The sequence below is a fragment of the Rousettus aegyptiacus genome, unplaced genomic scaffold, assembly GCF_014176215.1.
Source record: "Rousettus aegyptiacus isolate mRouAeg1 unplaced genomic scaffold, mRouAeg1.p scaffold_m13_p_5, whole genome shotgun sequence".
Lineage (NCBI taxonomy): Eukaryota > Metazoa > Chordata > Mammalia > Chiroptera > Pteropodidae > Rousettus > Rousettus aegyptiacus.
This window is the reverse complement of record NW_023416308.1, coordinates 85,745,954-85,764,876: the sequence shown is the minus strand read 5'-3', so window position 1 is coordinate 85,764,876 and position 18,923 is coordinate 85,745,954. Positions and strand designations below refer to the sequence as shown.

Here is an 18,923-nt window from a genome sequence, read left to right as displayed (position 1 = left end):
CCTCCCCTACCAAAAATATTATTGATTAAAAAAATACAGATGTTTTTCTTTTTATATTTTTCTTCCTTACATTAATTAACAGGAACATCTTTAAATGTGAGAAAATAAATAATCTCAGTTCTTCCTATCTCCTTCCCATTTTGGAGACTTTAGTAAAAATATTTTGGACTGAATTCCCTTTTACCAGAAACCACATATTTATATAATCATATCCCTCTCACTTTTTTAGAATATTAAAAATACTGACTTCAAAAATAAGGACAGTTTATTAATTAGAAAACAAAGTTACTGAGGAGTTACAGTTTAGGTGCAACCTATAAATTTTATTATTGCCTTTTAAAAGGAGGCCCATGAGTTGATTAAAGCTGCTCTAGTGTGACATGTTTGATATACGTAAGCCATTCTCTGTGAATTTTCAGCGCTTTATGCCGAGTTTATACCAAGTTTTAGTTTGGATTAAAAAAACATCAGGGGCAGTGGAGTTCATTTTCAATCCCTACTGAACTCGTCCATCCTGTAGGTAGTACATGAGAATTGATGTTAACTCTTAATTACTACTGATGGAACCACTTGCTGTGATAGGTCAACTCTCTGCAGTTGGAAGTGATAATACCTATATACATAAGTATGGGAATATCAAGACTGAGGGATTAACATTAGTCAGTTGTTCTGTTTTCCCTTCTCAGTTACTATATATGTAACAAGCAATAACGTCACATTATATACCTATTAATTCCGGAATACCAGGCTGCCGCAAGACTCATGTTGACAACTACATCTACAGGAACGAGATCTGCAAGAGCATTGTTGGAGGCACGCATTGTTCGAAGAATTCCTTTCCCTGCCTTTGTTAAAATTAAAAACAACATCTTAAGACATATAAGCCAGAGTGCATACATACATACATATATAAATATATAAAATAGAAAAAATATATAAAATATTAAATAAATCAAAATATTTACTTACCGCAATAAAGAGACCACTTGGTCCATTAAAGTTATCAATCCATCCCTAATATCAAAAAGAAAAAAAAAAGGTAGAGTTATAAAATCATGAAACTAGAGATTTATTATCTGAAATCTACAACTCCACATACATACTTGGTAGTTTTCTTCTAAAAACTAAAAATTAGACTAGAGTCAGGCCAGAATATTTCTCCCCAGCCTACACAGAAGCAGTCTTTCTCTGGGATTGCAAATGGCTAAGTAAAATCATTTTCAGGGGGTTACCTATTCTTCTATTAACTCTCCGCAAGGAGAATTTTATAAAAAGTATTTTATACTTGTCAAATATTTTTGCTAAATTAAGCCTATCAACTTTGATTTTATGCTGTTTACTGATGCAGTATCCTTAGGTGAGGGGGAAGTAGTAAATTATCCTCAAAATTACTGAATAAAACAGGGAAACAGAATAATTGTCAAAGCAACAAGAGATACTACCATCATAGAGACCTAGGTTTTTCTTAAATCAATTCACCTGTTAATTTGTATCTTTGTTTTCTCTTATTCCAGGGATTCACAAATACCATAATGGCCTGCTTTTCTACAGTGAATTATCATAGAAATCTTTCTCTCAGCTTGTTATATATAAAGGGAGAAGTCTGTCTCTTAGAAGGCCTCTTTTTGGTACTAAAAAACAAATGAAATAAAGTAAGATCCTCAATATTCTCATCTCTAATCCCTTCATGTCTGCAAGGGAAGCTAATCAACAATAATTTTAAAAGCCAACAACATTAATGTGTCCAAAATCCGAAGTCGTCAATCACAAAGAAAACACAGGTGGTATGGTCTCCTTTGACTCAAGACAACATCATAGTCTTTGACTTAATTTTCAATAAAGATTTTTAAATGTGATCTGTATTTCTATATACATGGCATCACATTAGAAATAAAAGTACCAATAAGTGTTTCTTTCTATGAATGCAAATAGCTTTGCTACAGTAAGCCATGTTCAGTGAATAAAATCTGCTTTAAACAACTGCCAACTCTTTCTATACAAAGTTGTAACTTAAAATTTTCAATTCAATTATTTACAGACATTTCTAACAACTTACTGGAAAAGGTTCTTTCCAACTGGCACCAACGATCGATGGCCTTACAATTGCCACATTTAGCTTTGCTCCTTCTTGTTGTACAACATACTCCGCCAATGCTTTTGTGTATATGTACGTATTAGGTCTGTCTCCTATCAATTTGGGGGTGATATCATTTACTAGGCCATCATCCATCCACCTGGCAAACAAAGAAATTATATGCAAAAATAATTCAGATGTTTTACTATACAATGAAAACCGCTTACTTTGTATATTCAAACCTATCTGTTCCTCTGACTAATCTGACAGCTTTTACTAAAAATATGGAAGTTAGTCTTACTTTCATTATACATTAACTACAAGTTCACATCTCATATACACCATTTCTATAACCAAAAAGGTCTGAAAACTTAGAGTTCTTCCATAAATAATATGGTAGGTAGCAAAAGCTGATCTGAACTGATTTATGATCCTTTTTTAATACCACTTAGCGTGAATATTCATATACTTCATATGTATTTGATCAGGAGTGGGACCTCATCTCTAGTTGAAGTTATTCCATATTATACAGTATATAGATTATATTCCTTTCTAAAGTCCAAATAAAAACCAAGATACATCTGGCCCCAAGGTTCTCAGATTACAGATCTGTACATAACCACCTAACATGTTACACATGTTAATTACATACATTTACAATGAATGTACATTTGTAATTACTATAAAAGGCCTAGTAATTTCAATATTTAAGGTGAAGCACTGAAACTGTATGCTCTCGCTAGCAATGCTAACAAAAACTAGGGTAAACTAAAAATAAATTGAGCCACACTATAAAGTCAATTAGCAACCTAAGACATAAATTTCCTCCAATTTTCTGTGCCTCTGAAGGTCTACTCTGATAATCTGTAAAAGAAGGGTGATATGGTCTTTTTCCTAGTCTACATATCTGATTCCAATGTTATGCACTTGTTTTCAGATACTTTTCCCTTATTCTCTATGATCCTACATATAGTGTAGTACTTATACACCAAGTATACTATCACATTCTAATAATAGCCATACTAACTAATAAAGAAGCATAAAATGAAGATTATCAAGATAAATTTTCTTCTGTATGTGGAAGTACTTTTTATGTGTAAAAGGAAAAGAATACTAATGAAATTGAAGGGCAGTTGCTACTCAGGAAAAACTCCATAGCAGAGACAAGTTTTGAAAAATGGAAGAAAGCGTTGCTCCATGAAAAGAAAAGCAACAAACTGGCTAAACCAAGGAGAGACTTCAGCCAGTAAGCCTTATCACTAGAGTGAGTTTATAGATCCAATCTGAGTTATCCTAAAATTAACTAGATTTCTTTGCAAGCCAAGGAAAGGAGATATGAAATTAGGTTACATGCTCGCTCTTGGCCACCTAAATGTTTGGAAATACCAACTACTATTAAAAGAAAAAGTAAAAAGCTTCTTTAACTTCTGCATTTAACTTTTCCTAGAGGTATTAAAAACTTCTGCTTACTGACTTGTGAGGAAAATGAGGTAGATATTTGGGACCATCTAAGAAATGGAGTAAGGAAAGAGAAACTGGGTAATTATTCCAACAATGTCTCAGTAAGCTCTCAAACTTATTAATTTTATTATAACCTGTCTGCTTCCTCATAGTGACTAGCAGGAAGGCCTTAAAGTAAAGAACTTATGTGCTTATTTTTGAAGAAAACTTGGAGAAGGACCTAAGAACACTCTGTAGCACTCCTGGGAAGAAAGAATTGGACTAAGAAAGCAGGAGATGGTAACTAAGGAGCTGAAAGTGGATAGGATCTCCGGGAAGAAAGAAGACCTGAGGGGAAACATGTTAGAATAAAGAAGTAAAAAGCCCATAGGGATATTATATGAGGATTAACGAATATGTGAAGATACAATATCTTCACATATTTTTCTTTTATAGAATATAAAAGAAAAAATATTCTTTGTTTTTTGCTGTGATCCTATGTTGTTTCACTTAAAGAAAACGCACAGGCTAAAGCAAATGAAATCTTGGCGTATTTCATTTACTCTCTGTCCATCAAATACTCACAAATATTTCTCATGCAATAATTGCTGACAGGATCCCAGTCCTCAGAAAGATGATAACAATAACCTCAGGAATATCAATTAAAGGACCAGACTCTTTTGATTCTCTAATAATTAAAGGCCTCTCTATATGTTTACTCCATTGGGCAAAATAAAAATAATAATAAAGATAATCTTTTAATATATTAGGACCTTGCTAACGAATAGGCAGTCATTATTCTCTATGGATATCAGGTATTCAGGCCCTAAAATCATGGATGTGTTGTTCAGAGGCCTTCTTTCAACCATCACATCTGGTCAAAAGTGAAAGCTCCACTGACTTCACCAACTGTTATTTAGATATAAAACTATACAATAAAAAAAACAGAAGATACATAATAATTTGTTAAATAAAGAAGAGGTAAATGTATACATATGTGTGGGTGGAAAGAGGTGAAGAGGAGAGAAATTAAAATATACTAAGAGATACATATAAATAGATAAACTTGGATCCAAAGTTTTGGGATCAAAGCAAATATATATATATATTTCAAACAAACATACTCTAAAGAATCAATCAGTTTCTTGGGATCCACAGGGGGTGGATAGACTACTTCATCAATATGCTTTCGATTGCAGTAGGCATATGCTGTTGACACATGTGTGAACACTTCCAGGTTCTTCATTTGTTGTGCAAGGAGAATAAGTTGTCGTGTGGCAATCACGTTTAACTGAACAGCATCTCTGTAAAAGAAAAAAATGACAATAAAAATGGGGAACCTATGTCATTTGTTTCAACCTGCAAATCTTATTTCCATTAGAGAGCGAGGCAGAAACTGTTTCTTTACAAATGATCCCTTAGCTCTGATTTTTGTGTCTTTTACTTCAATATGATCCAATCCACGAGATGTGTTTAAAAATATAAATTTCCTAATTATAAAATAAATTTCATATTAGCATTTTAAAAATAAAAATACAGATTCAAAAATTTAAGTTACCCAGAAAAAACATAAATAATTTCTGTCTTTGGCTTTTCAAAATACATTTTGGAGTTATATTTCTTTTGCATCTTGATTTTTAAAAATATACTAGATCATGATATGAATGTACCAAAAGAAGACGATATTAGGGCAGTTAAGTAATTTTTAAATGCTAATGCAGAGGCACCAATAAGGGTAAAACAAAGAAAACTCAGAAACATTAAATTATATTAACATATAACCAAGTTAGAATATGTTTATTTCCTTCTTTGTAGCAACTAATCCAAATATCTTTATAAGACTACTTAAAAAATTCATAGGGGTATTATAATAAAACTGGGACAAATAAGAGGTACATACAAGACCCAAAAATGATCTATATATTCCCTTCTTAAAATGTATTCAAAATAATTAAGTCCACAAATACAAAAGTAAACATGAAGAAAAATAATCAGTGAAGCATCATCTACTAACAGCAGTAGCCTAGAGGGCCCAAATATTCACTATGAATAAAATGATTTAATAAAGTAGGTTTTTTATCACAATGAAAGAATACAGCCATTGAAATAATTATGACAACTATAAAATATAAAATCTATACAAATATTTAACAAATACAAACGTAAACTGAAGCAGGATTAAGAACAAGACTCTGGAATAAGACTTGGGTTTAAATCCTAGCCTGGCTTACCTATCAGCTAAGATTAGCTGACCTTGTAAAGTCATTCAAGCACTCAGGCTTTGGTTTCCTCACCTGTAAATGGGAACAATAATGGAATCTACCTAATAGGATCTGTATAAAATGAAAGGAAATAAACAGCTTCAAGTATTTAGCATTATTTCTAATAGTCCCAAATCAGGCATTCAATAAATATTACTTAAGATAATGAGATAATGGGTAGTTTTTGCTTTCTATTAAACTTTTGATAACAGCTTGATATTTGACGGGAAAAAAAAGTTGAAATACTCAATACCAGTAACACTGTGATAAAACTGGCATGGTAATATACTGTTGGTGACACTATAACTGTCGCGACTGGTTCAAAAGAGACTAGAACAAAGCACCAGTAATTATGGAAATGATGTAGTTATTAACCTAGTTAACACACTAACATTAACTCAAAGGAAAGACTTATTCTAGCACTAATTTTCCAAGCAAAGAAATTAAGTCTCTAAATGTGCTATACTAAGTAAACATTACATAAAATTATGCTATATCAATATGAAATATTACATCATGTAAATTGTAGCTGAAAAAAATTAGAAATATGGAAATTGTTACATTTCATGTAAAAGTGTATGTTCAAAGATAGACCACAAGGAAACTTTTTTTAAAAAAATAAAAATAGCTTTGTGGACTTCACGAAATTTTTACACTTTCAGTACTTAAGAAAAAAATCTGGCCATTCTTTTAAGGGACTAGGATATGTCACAGATAGAATTTGGTCCACTGGACTGTAAAGCAGTGCTTTGATGTCTATCACATTTACAAAACAATGGGGATGGGGAGAGTACTGTTTTGGAAGAGGTATACAGAGAATATTCTGTTACAGGTTCTTGAGGACGGGACAACAAGTTCTGGGTCAGTCACCAGGAACAAGAAAGAATTCATGAGAGGAAAAGCTCCTGTGCCTTATTTTTTCTTTTAATAGTATCCAAGAGCCTATGAAAATATAGTAGAAGAAAAATTTTAAAAAAGAAATAATTAGGTCAGGGGTCACATAACTGTATATCTTTTTTCCTTCCTTAGCTCAACTACACAAAACATCTGTTCAAATGGAAATCCAGCAAAAAAAAGACACTTCACAGACAGGATACCATCCACTAGACTGTAAGGCAATGTGCTATTTTCTTTTGCATTTGCAAAACAATTGGGGTAGGGAGAGTACTGTTTTGGGAGCAGTAGACAAAGGATATTCTGTTACAGGTTCCTGAGGATAGTGACAGTTTCTGGGTCACGGAAAATAAGGAATAACTTGAGAGAGGAAACACACTTGTGCCTTTCTATCCTGCGACCCAGACTTCCCCACCCACTGTACCCAAAAGCCCAAATCTGAAGGCATTTTAGGCCAAGATAAGTAACTCTTAGTATTTCTGCCAGGCTAGTAACCTCACTGTTTTCCCATCCAACTGAGATACCACCGAAATCAGACTAAGACCCTGACATGTTAGATCAGAAAGCATTTAGTACTAAACAAAAATAATATTCTCATTATGTTTTGGTTATCTGGAGTCATAAATGCATTCTAAATAACACTGGCTTTGGTGGAGATGGGGCAAAATGAACAAATCTTTGTAATTATGGTCCATCATTAATGTAGAAATAGAAACAACTTAAAAAAAAAAAAAAAGGAAAGGAGGGAGAAAAGAGGATAGAAACCAACTGGAAATACCAATAAATTTTCTTGTTCACCTGTCTTCTACAGACATTCTATTCTGAGTTGTTCAAAATCTGTTGATAATACTCCTAAGACTTTAAACCAGAGATCTCACACTTGGCACCACAGACACCTAGAAGCTTATTAAAAATGCAGATTTTTTAATGTCTGAAGTGAGGCCTGTGAAACTATTTTACATAAGTTCCCCACGTCATTCCCTCCTCTGAGAAAATACTACCTAGGTGAGCTCTCATCACTATTGCTGGTTGTTTTTCAAAGTTAACAAAGATATAGACACAGATGTCTAAGGCCAATTAATCAATCTTAGGGTCAGGGATCCACACACCTATAATTTATACTATACCCAAGGCTTTTGCTAAAAATGTGGATTCCTCAGTATTACTCCAAAAATCAAGGGTCTGAATTTAGCCAAATACAGTCCAAAATTCTGCCTTTTTAACAAATCTCCCAGGAATTCTTAGGATTTACAAAACATTCTAAAGTTTGTGAATGAATGCACTTAGACTCAACAGTTTCTTGATCTTTTCTAATCGGCAATCTTTACTTCCACTCCTTTCTCAATACCTTTCTCATATTAATACTCTGTCTGGGCCTATCACCTAAAACTGCTTCATCTCTGAAATCTCATACTATGAATTTTGCCTAGACCGTACCATCTGTCCTTCCATTTCCCCTCAAACCTGTTAATTTTCTGTCCTCATTGTGGTCTCTAGTTTTCTGACAATTCTTTACTCTCAACTCCATCTGCCCTGTCCTAACTTCACTTTCCTTATCACCTAAGGTATACCAAATCCTGTGATTAACTATTTAAGTAATTGCCTTTTTTTATCCTCAATATTACTCTCCCCTCATTTTTTGTCAGTATTTCTTTACAATTCCTAAAACTCATATTCATTTTCCTACCTCAAGATTTTATGAATCACTATATCTGAAAATAAACGAGCTCTACTCCCTCTCAACTCTCACAGCCCTCAATGTATACTCTTCGGTAACTCATTTTCTGTGCTATATTATAGTTATTTAAGCACATTCTATCTCCTCGATTAGATTACACAGACTTTGCAAATATGATCTGTAAGCAATTTATCTTGGTTTCTTGCAAAATATTCAGTAAAATGTTGAGAGTAAAATCTGATTTTTTTTTTTTTTTTTTTTTTTTTTGGCTCTGGCAGTAAAGACATTGTGCCACTTTGTGGGGTAACTTAAAAAGTGGTTATAAAGAGTAATTTTTTTATAACTGGTTATTATACGCCAACCTACAATATTTTAGAATTTCTGATCCAAATCTAATGCTGCCGTATCATCACTTAATCAATATCCATTAAAACTGCTTCATAGGAAACAATAATTTCAGTAACTAGGCTTAGGTCAGCAAACATACATGCCTCGACAAGGAAAAGAACAACAAATGTTCTTGTTCACCTGTCTACCCCATCCTTTACAGTATCTTAGTGAAAGGAGAAAGAATAATGATGAAAAGATTTCCTTTTCATTAATGGGAGCCCTGCTTATGCTGAGGGGCACAGAGAGAGAAAAAGAAGATACTCTGAAAGTACTGTACTTCCATCCTCCTCATAAAGGTTACTTTGATGAGTTTCACTTTAATTAATGTTGCTTTTTATGATGAGGATATTCCAAAATCATCTAGTATCTACACATCTTTTTTTCTTGAGAAAGGTTTTATAATGCTGTGTGAACTCTTTCTTTTGGTTACGAAAAGAATAAGAAAAACTAGAACTATAGGGGAAAATATCTCTTAGACTGACTATTTTATACTAAAAACCCTATTTGTAATTAAACTATCCAAAGATTACTGGCAAATATAGAAAGACATGTCTGCCTCTGCTTCTTCAGGTGTAAAATGAATCTGCCAATACTATTATATAGTGGGGAATGTTAGCATAGAATAAAATGATGGATGAGAAAATATCATATAAACCATAAAACAGAAATGTAAGGGGCTGTTACAGTGCCTGTACCTAGAATATAGGCAAAACACACTATAATGCTTTGGCACTAAACTGTAACATCATATAATGTCGATTAAGGTTTATACTTCTATATTAATTAAATGACAATATGAGGGATAATTTCAAAACCCCGTATAATCGGAAGTTAATTAAAAAACATTTTAAGAAGTCCTTCAAGTAACTGTGAAACCTAAAGAAGTCTATACTATTTTAACTGGCGTAAGACCATACAATTAGATTAACATTATAAAACTGTATTTTTGGACATACATCAAAAAGAATGCTCTGAATTAAACACTACTATTTGAAATGCATATTTGTTAAATTTTTTTTTAACAGTGAACATTTAGAATGTTTTTTTCTTGAAACACGCAATCTTGAAAGAAGTCCTAATTATTTTTTAAATTAAAATTATGTATAATGTACCCTGTCCCTAACACTACTAACAAAGTTTTAAAACAAAAACAAGGTATGACTTAAATTTATAAGCTGTTTTATCTTACTCTGCAAACTTAAAGCGTGATTTTTAAAAAAAATTTAGATGCATATGGAGTAGAAAAATAAAGCTGCTAGGATACAGGCTTTTGAAAGAATGGAGGAAAGAGGAAATAAACACTAGTAGCTGTTAAGACTAACATTCAAAGCCAAGGTAAATGTCTCTTTCTTTTAATCCGTACCTCCCATTTCTTGCCTTTTCCCTATTCCATATTTATATTCATGCCAACTTCTTCTAACAAATATGTATTAAGCTATCCAATATTTTAAAACTGATAACAAAAGAAAGGAAATTCTGTAGGATGCTGAAAGCTACAAATGAGTTTCAAATCACTTTAGAAACAACTTGACTAAAAAGTAGAATTTAAATTAGAGCTTTCAACCATGATGAAGTTCAAATAGCATATACATTCCTTCACTTACCTTAAATTTTCATTGAACCTTACTGTAGCTGCACAGTGGAATATAATATTGGTAGAATCTATGATGATCTCTTTATCTTCTTCACTAAGAGCCAGTATAGGTTGGGTAAGTTCACTGCTGATCGCTATAATTTTCTCCCTAAAATCTGGATTTTCATCTCTCAATCTGTCAAAGAGCTATCGAAGGAAAAAAATATTTTAGGGCAATATTTTTCAACTTTCTGTGACCCATTATCATCCGTTCTTTCCCCACCAAAGATCACTATTCTTAAAACTTCCAACTATGTAAATCCTAAAGTTGCTATTCTTAACTGTTATTATTCTGTATAGAAAATACCCTCTGAGCCCATATTATTATCTCCACTTTATAGATAAGGAATCTGAGGCACAGGGAGGTTAAGTAACTTGCCAACAACACAGAGCTGGTAGTTCAGAGTTGAATCTGCCTTTTGATTAGATTATATGATCCCTCAGTATAGACTTAAGCAGTACAAACATCAGAATAAAATTTAAAATAGTCTTTCAGATTTCTAAAATCCAGGCCTTAATTTACTAGGAAAAATTAGACAAGTAAACAATTAAAACATAATATTACAATAAAACTGAAGAATATCAATATTTAAGGGGCAAGCAGAGAAAAAAGAACTCGAAGAATGACCAGAAAAGTACTTTTAACACCTTGAATACACACTTTTTTTGTCCACACTTTTTCATTCTTCCAGATTGACAATGACCTTTAATTCCCCCTGAATATCAGCGGTATCTCCACCACTACCGCCAAAATGTCATCATGCTGTTTCACAAGTTACATCACAAACTTGATACTCTTCCCTTCTCTAGCCACCATCTCTTTATTCAATACCACTTCCCCCCACTAGTACCCCAATTAGTTCCTACTTTATTAAGTTCACTAATGCCCACTTTATTCCCTTTCCAAATTTATTTCAGTCAACTATTTTAATTCAATCCTCACCATCCAATGGTGTTTCTTTTCCCAGAGACATTCCTGTAAATCAGTGGTCCTCAATTTGGGGCAGTTTTTGTCCATAGGTAACATTTAGTGATGTCTAGAGACATTTTTGGTGTCACACTGGGAAGGTGAGGGGAGTAGTTGGCATCTAGTGGACAGAGATCAGGAATGTTGTTGATCACCCTACAATGTACAGGACAGCTCCCCAGGATAGAGAATTATCTGGCCCAAAATGTCAAAAGTGCTGAAATTGAGAATATTAACTGTGCTAAGACAATGTCCACTGTGGTATATGCTCTTTCTCTATGCTCGTTATTCCTGTTTCAACATCATAGTAGTTTTACCCATAAGTTTCTTACTACCTTTCTTACTATCTTCCAGTGTATATTCACTTAACAAAAAGCATTCATTTTAATGATTTAAACCAGCAATACTACACATAATGTGGGATGAGTGGCCCTAAGATTAAGTAGAGGGACATACCAGAAGGGAATTAAAGGTATAAGATAAAAGGACATAATTTTATGGAGTTTACTTAAAGTCAAATATTATTTAGACAAATATTTAGGAACAATGCATCTTTATATTGAAAATAAGGGCCATATGTTTGCGCTAAAGCACAAAAGGCTTTAAGTAGAGGATATTCATTTTCTTTACAAATTAGACTTACTGTGGTGGAAAAGTTTTACAAGTACTGCTCTGGAGATCCCAGATGAGATGCTCGGATCTTTCACATTTTACTCAGGCCCTCAATTCCAACCTAGACAATAACTTCAATAACTGCTCCTATCCAAACTCTCTTGGCACCTCTACACTCTCTTCCTCCCTCCTTCCTCTTAAAACCTCTCTATACTGTAGGCTCCATTAGGGCAGAGAGTCTACCTTATTTATCCCTAAATTCAATCCCCTGCATCAAGTCAAGTACCTGGTGCTGAGTATGCACAATAAATGTTTTCTAAAAAAATGGCTAAGAATAACCTCTAAGAGAAGGGAAGTTGCTGGAAGGGGGATTAAAGCATTCTGATTACAAGTGGTTCATGATAAAATGTCAATATGAGTAAACGAGGGGCAGAGATGTCAAAAAAAAAAAAAAAAAACACATGCAGGCATTTTTACTTAAAAAAAGCCCAGTTAGTGATCTTATAGCCCTGTCACCGACTCCTTTCTCATGGGTTTTAAAGGAAGCAAAGGATTCCAAAAGGATTCAGCAAAGTATAAAAAAAAAAGAAAAAAAAAAAGAATAAAGGGTGAAAGGACACTACATGCAGACTAACTTGAATAATTAAGAAGTATAGGCATAATTTCTAAATTACTGAGAATCTTACGATCTACAGTTAAATAAAATAAAAGCAACATAATGAGTATCTGCTGCAAGATGTCCAAGAAAAGCTAATGTGACATAACTACTAGTTCCAATCCAAAGAACTACCATAAGGTATAGGAAGTTCATTCAAAGTCAAGTCTGGTTGGTCGCTGTATAGAGGCTCGCTACTATTCTGGCTTTTTTCAACAGGCCTATAAAGAATTTATATATTCAAACAGGCATTACTCTTATTCCAAAATAAATGCTATAAGTGAAATTTCTTTTTGGGATATGCCTACAGAGTCAGATTCCTTAGATGTACCAAATGTGAGCTCATAGCTTTCAAATCACTTTTGTTTCTGACCCCAACTTCTTTACTGCCAAGCTTGGGAACAAATTAATTTTGAATGTCTGTAAAAGTCAACTCTTTCCTTGAAGCATGAACATTTGCCCCTATTAGTTATATCCAAAAGAATGTGCCAGCAGGCTGTTCCCAAATAGTCTAGCCAGCGGTCTCCGACCTTTCTGGCACCAGGGACTGGTGCTCTTATGAGAATCTAATACCTGATGATCTGAGGTAGAGCTGAGGTGGTGATGCTAGTGCCGGGGAGCAGCTGCAAATGCAGATGAAGCTTTGCTCAGCTGGTCCACCGCTCACCTCCTGCTGTGCAGCCTAGTTCCTAACAGGCCATGGACCAGTACCAGTCCGCAGCCCAGGAGTTGGGGGACTCCCAGTCTAAGTAACACTACACATTCTTAATCAGCAGTGATTCTCAATGTGTGGTCTAAGGATCCTAGGAGTCCTCAAGACTATTCTAGGTCATTTGCAAGGTCAAAACTATTTTCATGCTAATGTTAACTCATTACTTGCATCTTTCACTTTCATTCTCTCACAGTGTAGAGAGAAGATTTCCAAAGGCTACATGTGTGATGACACCTGTTGGCTAATGAAATGTGTGCCTGTATTCTCTTTGCTTTAAATTTTTCTCAGTTTTAATTTTTACTCTAATAAATATCAGTAAGATAATTTGAAGCAAAACCTTACAAAAACAAAACCTTTTTGAAGTCCTCAGTAATTTTTAAGAATGTAAAGGGATCCAGAGACCAAAAGTTTGAGAATCACTACTTTCAATAAACAGAATATTTTAACCTATTTGGTAGATATGAAAAAGCACAGCCACGAGGTAATGATAACAGTCTACAAATACTGCAGTCAATCTACCATTTCTAAGTGACTTAGAAAAAGCTATAAATTATACTATTTTTTTTTTAAAAGTCCTTATACCAATCTACCAAATAGTTTTTATTTTAAAATCATATGGAACAGAGTTCAGTCCATCTTCTCACTTCTTGGGAAAAAAAACTGAAAGTGGACTTTGTACCTACCATACTTTAAGATGGCAAATTCTTCAAACAGTTATTTTATGTTGGTAAATACTGAAATATTAACTCCCAACTTACTTTTAAAAGTAAGAAACCTAAAAAGTTCATGTGATAATTCTCTGGGTTTAAAGTTAATATCAGCTACACTTTTCTCACATGTAAGCATAAACATTTGCCTGAAGCCCTCTTCAAGTCAAACAAGCAAAAATTTAAAAGAATAATAAACTAACAATTTTATCATATTTTAGGAGGCAGAAAGTTCACCTGGGGAGAGGAAGAGTATTGGCAGGGAATACCTTAATATTTATTGCTTTATACAGAGCCCATAAAACAAAAATCACAGCTATTAGGCAGTTCCTAACTCACAGCCTTTGCACTTGCTGCGGCCTCTGCCTTGAGCACTCTTCCTCCACAAACTCACATGGACTCTTCCTCACTTCATTCTGGTCTCTCCCCAAATGTCACCTCAGAGAGAACTTTTCTGACTATCATATATAAAGCAGCACCTCATCACTTTCAATCCCGTTTACCTGCTTTACTTTTCTGCACAGCATAAATCACTATTCAACATGTAATATATTTGTTACCTTGTCTCCCTAACTAGAAAGTAAATTCCCCCAATGCTGGGACTTCATTTTGTTCACCGCTATATCTCTAGGAACCTTAATAGCCCCTAGTGAGTATTTAGCAGGACCCAAAATATCTCTGTGGTGGGAGGGAAGAACACAAGTCCAAGAGAGTTTGGGGCAAAGGGAATAATGTTACTCAAGTGTAACTAGCTATGTGGATTATCCTATCACCGAGGAGCTCTCAAAGGAGATTTTTTTTTTTTTAAGTAATTCAGAGAAAATTCACTTTTCTAGTTGAAGTAAGGATTAAGGTTTTCATATGGGAACAAACTAAATTAATAAAGTGAAGAATGGAGACAAAGCTAAATATTATTTTTGTTCTTTTATTCTTATGCTTCCCATTATTGCCCTAACCCATAACCTGACTCTTCTTCCTGCTGTGTTACCTCTGTTATGCTCTGCCGTTCACCCTCTTCTTTTCTACTCCTTGTCATCTTCTCTTCTAATTTTTGTCAACTTGGGCACCAACTGCCATTAGCTTTGGGAAATTAAGCTACTTTCACTCAGTGTGTACCAAGTACAACTGTTGGAGCTAGCTAGCTATCCAACGCTAAAGACTACTTTTCCTATTGTACCATAAAGCCTTCCACCATCTTTCCTTTACTTATTTATGTAATGGGGAAATAATGCTATAAAGTAGAAAGATAATAGGGATTTGTTATCAATTCAGCTGTGTTATCTCCAACATCAGCTACATAACCTCAGATAAAATTACAACCTAAGACTAATCCTTCATATTTGTAAAATGGGATCTATCAACATCTGCCCCTACCCAAGCATGAGCTTTTGGTTCGACTGTCAAGAGTTCAGACATCAGTACATTCACTCACTATATGACCTTGTAAAATAGGACTAACACCAGCACTTAACTTAAAGAGTTGTGATAATTACATACATATACGGTGCTCTCCACACTGTACCTGGTACAGGTTAAGTACGCAATAAACGTTAGTCACTATTAAGTACTTTATGGATTTCTACTGAAAGATAAAAGACTAGAAAACAAGTCACGTCTAATTATTTATCAACTCTAGAGAGCTGTTAATTTATAATTAATCATCTTTTGACACTTTTCAGCAATTCTTAGACTGCTCAGACTGAGAGGTTTCTGGTTTTTATTTTTTAAACATAAGTCGTAGCTGCTCTAGAAGGTTAAAAGGTACCACGTATCTAACTTAATAACTAAAAAATTACATAGCTAACTATACTAAACTTACCATCAATGAATTTCAGATAAATTCATTCATTTTGAAAGACTTCAAAAGCTTATGACTGTGAAATAATTTTTTTAAATTAATTTATTTTAATTAGTTTCAAATACACAGTACATTGGTTAGACATTGATATAGTTTATAAAACAATGTTCCTAATTGTTCCTTCTCTCCTCTGGTTTTCCACCTAGCCAATATATTAATGCTATCTGCATTCCATATGCCATGCTCCCCATTCCCAAGACCACCTATGAACTACTAATTAGTACTTCTTTAATCCTTTGACTGTGAAATAATTTTACCCCAGTTCATTTCCATTTTTTCTTAGCAATATTTTTCTCACATTTAGAAACATGACATATTTCTGTATTCTCTAAGTGTCACCATGTTCTTATTTGTCAAATGGGACTATGTGACTTTCCTACCCTTTAATACTGTTGTGAGGAGCAATCAGTGCTTACAAATTTTTAAGTGTTAAGAAAGCACAGTGTCTCACGGAATAAGAAGTCATTTGAAACTACCTCTTAATTCATATTATTCTAAAGACTACTTAAAATATCTAGTAAATCTAAATAACCTGCCTCAAATATGCTAAAAATAAATAAATATCTACCACAAAGGAAATTAAGAATTTGTTATACAATTTTGACCATCACAATGGAAAGACTATTTTTCTCCTAAGGATCATAAGTCATAGCCAGTTTACTGCCATTCTATAGGGTAGTTTTTATTAATTTTTTTCAGGACATTTAAGAAATATATTAAGCTGCTGATGATTACAATTATACACACAAACACTACACTTTTTTCTCTCCCCCAAATGATTATTTTCCACACTTACCTTGCCACTAATGACTTCTTCTACTCGCTCTTGGGGTGTCTGTCCAGCTTTCTGCCTCACCAGAACATACACTAAATTCACCTTAGGACAAGACCTCAGCAACTTTTCTAGAAGTACCTTCCCTAGAAAACCGGTAGCTCCTGTGAGAAGAACATTCTTGCCTTCATAGTATTCTGGGATTGAAACCATTCTGAACCTAAGAAAAACACAACAAATAAGCATCAATTCAAAGATTTATGTTCACATGTAATAAATCTCTTGGCATCCAAATAAATATTTTGAAGGACAGGCAAAAATCAAAGTTGAATGTTAACAAAAAGAGACTAATGTCTGATTCCTTGTAATAAAGCAGAAAGAATAAGGATATTCAACAACAGCTTCTAATCCCTGTGTTTTCCTCTGGATCACCTCAAACAAGTCACTCACCTTCTCTGGGCCTGCGTTTCTTTAGCACAGTTTGTACTAAATGGCCTGTAAAAAGTCCTTCCAACAACAAGAACTCAAGCCTTCCTTTAAACTTCAGTTGAATCCTAACCACGAATGAATGGTGTCTGTCTCCAAAAGGATTTATAACACCAAATAGAGGTCAGTAGCAAGACTCAGTTCCCTAGCTTGTATAATCACAGTGAGGTGTCACATTCACCTATCACCATCTGAAACAAGAGGTAACACCAAGTTTTTTGTCCTACATGTTGGTAGTGACAATATATCTAAAAGGTGCTTAAATCTCTCTTTCAAAAAAGCCATACTAAGAAATACATGGGCTGACTTATCCTTCATACCCAAATTCCACTGAAACAGCAGAAAAGGCAGTATACTGAGAGAATGAACAAAAGAACCATGATGAATGGAAAAAAACAAGATGTAAAAGGATTCATGCAGTATGTCACTACACAATGCTCGAACACTCAAAACAATGTTCTTTATTGTTTAGAAATGCACACCCAATATTAATAGATGCATAAGAGAGAGTGCAATACAATCAGAGAAAATAAGCAGCTTCAATTGTATTTATGTTTTATTTAAGCTAGGGAGTAAGATACATGTGTTTCATGTCCAAATTTTTCACAATTATAAAAATAATTAATTTATGACAATCTGAAAATAAGAAACCCATCAATAATCAGGATGGAAAAAAGGAAAAGAGGAAGGGACAGAGGAAGGGAGAGAAGGAGGGAAAGAGGAAGGGAAAGAGGGAGAGAAGGAGGGGAGGAATTCCTAAAAGAAACGGATGGGGTTAATTTGATAAAGAAGCCATAGCAGTAGTAGTAATAACCCAAGCAAAACAAGCATTGAAAAGACTATAAGGAGGCAAGAACTGTCCCAACCCCCTAAATGGAAAACAACAAACTCAAATTAAGTTGAATTAAGGTATAGGAAAATCAAGGTAATTAAATGATTGCTCACAGAACAGGGCTGCTCATAACAATTTTACTTCCTGTACAAGCTTTGGCTCCCAGGCTTAGTACCCATATCTGCAAAGAGCATCCAGCATGGGTGCTAGGGATAAAAGAGAAGTAGGACTAAGCCAAGCCTCCGAGGGCTTTGCCAAAACAAATGACAAGCCATACCTACTAACTGGTTGGAAGAATGAATGGTTAACAAGCCTTTGAGTGCTTCCTAAGGTAGGAAATTATCTATAGTCTCAGAGCAGCTTTGCTAAGAGCAATACTGTACCCTGGGGGTTCTCAAGCTTATAGATGGTGGTGTAGAACAACTGGAGCTCTCCTAACACTACTAGTACAGTGGAAATGGGTACGATTTCATTGGAAAACTGGTAATATTTACTATGGACACCAGAAGATGTGAAGAACAAGATGATTCATGAAAGTATTAGTTGCAATGCCCTAAAAGTGGAAAAAATTCACATATTCACCAACAGTAAAATGGATAAACAGCAGCATATTCTATTAAAAAATTCTATACAGCAATGAAACTGAAAGAATTCTCAAATTTTAGCCAAAGAATCCAGATGCAACCTCACCATAAGTTTTAAATAGTTCTACAATAGTTTCCACCTCCAAACTTAAAAATCAGTTGATTTAAGGCAAGCTGCTGAAAACCAAACTTTGAGAAAAACCGCCTAACCCATTTTCAAGGTAAAATGGAAGAAACAACACAACAGGATCAAAAACAGTCTTTAGATAACCTTTAGAACCTAGAAACTGTCCAGCTCAGGTAATAAAGAACTGCCTAAGGAGAAAAGACCTGGCAGAGCTTTACAAGGTCCGATTTCACCAGCAATA

General features: G+C 34.1%; 1 protein-coding gene across 3 annotated transcripts in view; it reads right to left on the bottom strand.

The window, feature by feature from the left end:
* The window catches only part of FAR1 (fatty acyl-CoA reductase 1), a 53,260-nt gene that overhangs the window by 18,912 nt on the left and 15,425 nt on the right, over window positions 1–18,923 (bottom strand). For all 3 annotated transcript variants that reach the window (XM_036220391.1, XM_016128192.2, XM_016128193.2), the window contains exons 2-7: window positions 16,678–16,873; window positions 10,342–10,517; window positions 4,639–4,818; window positions 2,057–2,234; window positions 970–1,014; window positions 727–845 (exon numbers count right to left, since the gene is read on the bottom strand). In XM_036220391.1, coding sequence (XP_036076284.1) covers window positions 727–845; window positions 970–1,014; window positions 2,057–2,234; window positions 4,639–4,818; window positions 10,342–10,517; window positions 16,678–16,866 — 887 coding nt within the window. In that variant the 5' untranslated portion in view covers window positions 16,867–16,873. The remainder of the gene's footprint in view (window positions 1–726; window positions 846–969; window positions 1,015–2,056; window positions 2,235–4,638; window positions 4,819–10,341; window positions 10,518–16,677; window positions 16,874–18,923) is intronic.